At 34.6% G+C, this 5,795-nt stretch overlaps 1 protein-coding gene across 2 annotated transcripts; it reads right to left on the bottom strand.

Moving 5' to 3' along the window:
• Positions 1-4,049: 4,049 nt before the first annotated feature.
• On the bottom strand, positions 4,050-5,533 carry LOC109340968 (homeobox-leucine zipper protein ATHB-12-like). 2 transcript variants are annotated; one of them, XM_019578743.1, is made up of 3 exons: positions 4,871-5,529; positions 4,284-4,675; positions 4,050-4,172 (listed from the first exon to the last, which is right to left on the bottom strand). In XM_019578743.1, the coding sequence occupies exons 1-2, from the start codon at positions 5,243-5,245 to the stop codon at positions 4,331-4,333; spliced, it is 720 nt and encodes a 239-aa protein (XP_019434288.1). In that variant the 5' UTR covers positions 5,246-5,529; the 3' UTR covers positions 4,050-4,172; positions 4,284-4,330. The 2 variants fall into 2 exon arrangements, with proteins under 2 accessions (XP_019434288.1, XP_019434287.1); XM_019578742.1 differs by having other exon boundaries at positions 4,108-4,253; positions 4,307-4,675; positions 4,871-5,533.
• Between the last annotated feature and the right edge of the window lie 262 nt (positions 5,534-5,795).

The raw sequence follows: 5,795 nt of genomic DNA on the forward strand, positions 1-5,795 counted from the left end.
TAGAATTTCGGATTTCGGCATTCCGAGTGAAAAATATTTAGAAAATAGGTATGGGTGTACTCAGGGTCTATATTGATTCAAAATGAAATTACGAAACCGACGGTGCAATCGGAATTCAATTCCGAGTTACGGAACTCAAAAACCACTTTTTGAGTCGTACCGGGTGATATTCGGCCCCGACAGCGGTCCGAAACCGACTGTCTCCGAAAATCATGAAAATTTACCACCAAATTAGAAATATAATTTCAAGACTAAAACTCAACTAGAGTTTCATCTAATTATTTACCTAAAATTCCCAGAAATTCATTTTCGAAAATATAATTAATAAAATCTTATAATTCAAAATCGTAAAATTCACGGTGTTACAGAGCCAAATATACTTAAATGTTTCACAGAAGGTTTCACTCTTGACCAAGCTTCTTCTGACACCACTGAATTCAACTTCTTAGTAGGACATCTATTTAGAACAAATGCAGCAGTGGTGGCTACTTCTCCCCAAAAACTGTGTGGAAGATTCTTGGTCTTCAACATACTCCTAACCATATTGAGGATTGTTATATTCCTTCTTTCTGCAATTCCATTGTGTTGAGGTGTGAATGAAGCAGTTACCTCATGTACAATTCCTTGCTCCTTGCAGATTTCAGCAAACTCCCTTGAGGTGTACTCACCACTACTATCTATTCTAAGGATCTTTATGCTCCTCCCAGATTGCTTTTCTGCCAATCTCTTGAAATCCTTGAAGATTGAGAGGACTTCACTCTTGAGTTTGATTAGATAAATCCACAACATTCTGCTCAAGTCATCTATGAATGATACAAAGTACTTGTTGCTTCCTAGTGAAGGAACATCAAATGGCCCACAAACATCATAGTAGATTATGTGCAACAAGTCATTTGTTCTTAAGGCAATGTATAAGGCAATTGTCACACACCTTCCTTGGAAGATCTATTGAGAGCAATCCTAGAACCATGTCTCTAGTTCTCAACATACTCAAATCTCTAAAGTTCAAGTGCCAAAATCTTAGATGCCAAAGCCAAGAATCCTCTGATAGTGTCATAGCAGATAAGCACTAAGATTCCATTGTTGCCAGACTGAGTTGGAATGTTCTGTTTGAAGCCATAGCTGCCCTCATAATTAGCTTCTTCTCCTGGTCATAGATTTCCAAGAATCCATTGAGTAATTCCATGGAAAATCCTTTTCTCCAATAGTTGTCCCATACTGATCAAGTTGCTTCTCATGTTTGGCACAGACAATACATTAGTGATCATGGCATGCTTGCCATATTTTCTCTTAATCAAAACATCATCAGTGCCTTCAGCATGAATGACCCTATTGTCAGCAAATCTAACACTGCTTTTTCTTTTTCCATCAAAATTAACCAACCAATCACTATGTCCAGTCATATGGCTAGAGCAACCAGACTCTATATACCATATATCATTGTTCTTGCTAACTTGGCTTGTAACCATCATGAGAAATATAGGTTGATCATCATTTTCTGTCTCAACCTCTTCTTCTGCCATGTGTGCTTCATTGTGTTGTCTACTTTTATTATCACTTTGGCTAGGAGGGGCTTTGCATTCATTTGAGAAGTGGCCAATTTTGCCACAATTGAAGCACTTTAACTTCTTCCTATCCATTGCCTTTATACCTCCTCTCCATTGATTGAATCCCCATCTCTTAATTGATTCTTCTAATTTGTCAATGTCCATTCTTTCTTGATCTCTTTGTTGAGACCAATTTTGTTGAGAATTCTTGAAATTTCCACCTTTGAAATCTCTTCCTCTACTTCTTCCTCGAAATCCATTTCTTCCACCAAAGCTCCTTCTACTTGTGTGAGCTTGTAAGGCCTGCTCAACAGGTCTTTCTATGGATCTTTCCATGAGCCTTTGCTCATGTGCCTCAAGAGAACCTTGAAGATCTTCCACCTTCACTTCTTTTAGTTTTTTGGACTCCTCAATTGCCACTACAACGTGGTCAAAATTTGGAGTTAACGTGCAAAGAATCTTCTCAACAATGGACTGATCAAGAATCTTCTCTCCACAAGCTTTCATTGAATTTGTATGAGTGACTATTCTGTTAAAGAATTGAGCCACTTTCTCATTTGCATCCATCTGCATCAATTCATATTGTCTTCTTAAAGTTTGCAATCTCACCTTCTTCAATTGTTCTGCTCCTTGATTGCAAGCTTCAAGAATCTACCATGCCTCCTTCGAATTTGCAGCACTAGAAATCTTCTCAAACTGTGCTTCATCCACACACTGATGTAGGAGGAACATTGCCTTGCAATCCTTCATCTTGTTCTCCTTATGTACCTTCCTTTGTTCTTCTGTTGCACCTTCGACAAGAATTGGAAAACCTTGTTCAACAATTTCATCTACATCTTGATATCCCATTAGTGCCTTCATTTGCACTCTCCATCGGTTCCAATTCTTGCCATCAAGAACTAGAAGGTTTGCTGGGAAATTTCCATTGTTTTGTCCCATGATTTTCGAAGATGATTGATGATGATGAAGGTGTGTTCTTGGATCTTTGAACCTTGCTCTTGATACCAATTTTGTTGGAACAAAGAAACTGAATTGTGAATAGAATGAAAACAGAATTGGATGAATGAAAGAATAAGAGTTGTAGACAGAAAACAGATTCAAGACATTGAAGAATATGTGAGGATTATGCAGAGAAGATTATGCATATAGGGAATTTTAATTGAGAGGAATGAACATCAATGAATTTCTATTTTTGTGTGTTAGTTACAAAGTGATAGTTAGGATTTACTATTTATAGAAATCCTTAACTAACTTAACTAAATTTTGAATCACATTTTCAACAAATTCAAACTTTTATTAACCAGTACATCAATATGTTATACTCGATACACAATGGTGTGCTAGGCTCCTAGATTATTAATTTCATGAGCAAGGAATTCACATTATATTACGTATATGGAAACTGTTTTGTCAATCTTTAGTTAATGAATAATGATCACCTACTAGGTATTAGATGGTGCTCTTTCTTTATTTGGATCAATGAACCTTCAAAAATGATATTTTAGTACTAAGGTAGAAAAATTCTATTTTGATACCAGGCCAAAATTAACTATAGAATATAGATGTATTCCTAAAGATTTCTATGCTTGCTAGAAATGTAGACACATAGTAGAGAACACAGATATGGAATGTGAACATTCTTTACGAATACAAGTATCCCAACTTCAACGGCTGTCTCACTCAACTTCATATACCTTCACCAATAAACTAAATAAGTAAATAAAATTTTATTATAATGTGATCATCCATAAAATTTAATCCTTAAGGATCATTACAGGGTCCATAAACTACTAGAGGAATTGAAAAATATTATTGTCGGAGTAAGATAATGTCTTTGAATACTTTCTTCTTCTATTCACCACTTTTGGTTATTTTCTACCAACAATATTATTGCTTCTTTTTTCTTCTATTTATTTTCTAATCTCGTTAATTAATTTTGTTCTCAGATTTCTCTGTTTTATTTCATATCAATCAATTTCCTATTTTATTTGTTTAAGCCGTTTCTAAATTAAATTTTGCAGCAACATTGTATCATTTTGAAAGCATGTAACGTGTTGAAGTTAGTAGTTTATTCTATATCACTTTTATGAGTAGAACGCTTAGCATCATTAAGATTTGTTCAAATTTCACCAAAGTACTAACCACTACTTAAATATGAGATTTTGACAAATTTGTACGTTTTACCTTTGAGAGAATTTTTTTGGGTCAAAAGTGCATAGATATTGTACTATTTCTACTCGTAATAATAAAGAGGATGTGCAAAAGTGAGAAGATTTATGCTGAAAATCAAATATTAAAGCGGTCAAAATCATAATGCTATGGTATTCTCATGGTACCATTCGTGACAATTTTTTCTAGATAGTTTTTAACAATGTGAGAAATTCACATATCACAACCCAAATCCCCAAAGAAAAATATGTATAAAGAAATAGTGAAGTCCTAGGAAAGTAGATGTATGCTGCTTCTACCTAAATGTGCGGGATTCTTGATCTCTATAGTGAGGAAAAAACTGAAAATTTCAAGCTTCTTTGACATCCTTAGTTTTAAAGGATTCCTCTCCTCTACTCAACTTGATGCAGTAGCATACTGCAAATTTTGTTTGAAATCAACAACTGAAGAGCTTGGTTAGTTGGAATTCCTTTTGCACACTTTGGACAATAACAAGAAAACTTATGCCACTTGATTTTGATTTCACCCTGCCAACTTCTTCAAAAAAGAGAATGATTGTAACATCATTTATATGCATACGTTGCGTCCACACAATTTTAGTTAAGTTCTTTCATTCAGGACCAAAAGTCCCACCATTGTAAATCACTGGTTGATTGAGCTAAGAGATTATCAGATTCAAAGGTATTCCATTCTTCTGGTGAGGTCAAAGAACCTTCAGCATGTTGTTCAACAAAATTTAGAAGGCAGGGTTCATCTTCCATTCCAAAGTATTCTACCTTTATGCTTGTATCATCATCTGAAGGAACACCAAGTAAGCTTGGCTTTACCTCAGCTTCATATTTGATGGTGTCTCCATTTTCTGATTCACTGTCCATGTTGTTTGCAGCTTTAACTTGTGTAGAAGTAGAACTTTGAGCTTGCTCTTGTGGCTTTTGTATTATATCATTCAAGTTCTGCAACTATTTAAAATATAAAGTACAATGTTCAATTGATTATTTTCTACTATAGGTAAAACAGAAAACAATACAAAACTAAATATAATTAAAATATGGAAACATAAAAAATGTTTGGCATTGTGAATATAAAATGGATAGAATTATATGCTAGTCCATTCTAAAGCACAAATATGTATGATAACTTGACTTGATAAGTACCTGTAATAATAATGCTTGTTTTTCCTTCTTGAGGACTTCAAACTTTGAAGCCAAATTATTATAATTGGATCTAAGTATGTTGTAGTCTCTCTCAAGTTGCTTTGATTTCCATCTAGCTCTTTTGTTCTGAAACCATATAGCAATTTGTCTTGGCTGCAACCCAAGTTCTCTTGCAAGCTCCAACTTCTTTCTAGGTTCTAGCCTTGACTCAGTCTCAAACATAGACTCCAATGATTTGATTTGTTCATCACTGAACCTCTTTGTGTTTTTGTTTTTCTTCTTTCTCATGGCTGATGCTTGTGGAGTTGTGCTGCTATAAGTTTCTGCCTCAGCAGCTTCTTCAGCTGAATAAGTATATTCCTTATGATCTAACATCTTGTGAGGATGCAAAAAAATGACTTGGTGGAACTTAATATAAAGCACTTAAGGATAGATGAGAATTATGTGATAGGGTATTTTTTTCTAGAAGTGTGTGCCTTGAGATATGTATGTATAAATCAGCTTTAAGTTATTGGAGTTTATATGATGGTTGTGGTGTTGGGGTCACACTGAATTCCTAAATTGATGTCTTTATATCCAAAACTCAATGGTCCTGTTACATACAGTGCACTCTCACCTATGCCTTGTGAATATTACCTATTTTCTTTTTTTCTATGTCAGTGATGTTCATGTATCTGGTTTTGGATTATCTGAGCCATCTTTGTTGGCTTGGCTCAAGTGGCTTGCTCAATGCTTCAATTATAGTAATTTTATATGAAATCTAGTGTTATGTCTTAATTAACCACATTTTTAACGATTTATGTGAGTGGAGATGTAAACTTTAATATTCATTTGGTCACTATCACTGCCTTCATCCTTTTAACTTCAAGGTTTTGTCCTAGTAATTTATGTCGGCTACATGAATCACGTTCTAGATTATAATATT

Source organism: Lupinus angustifolius, unplaced genomic scaffold (genome assembly GCF_001865875.1).
Source record: "Lupinus angustifolius cultivar Tanjil unplaced genomic scaffold, LupAngTanjil_v1.0 Scaffold_310_2, whole genome shotgun sequence".
In the NCBI taxonomy this organism is placed as follows: Eukaryota; Viridiplantae; Streptophyta; class Magnoliopsida; order Fabales; family Fabaceae; genus Lupinus; species Lupinus angustifolius.

Bases quoted from the DNA above. Each gene is read 5' to 3' on its own strand.
- LOC109340968 (XM_019578743.1), bottom strand. From the start codon at position 5,245: ATGTTAGATCATAAGGAATATACTTATTCAGCTGAAGAAGCTGCTGAG. The intron at 4,676-4,870 runs GTACTTATCAAG...TATTTTAAATAG, and splicing joins AACAAGCATTATTATTACAG to TTGCAGAACTTGAATGATAT.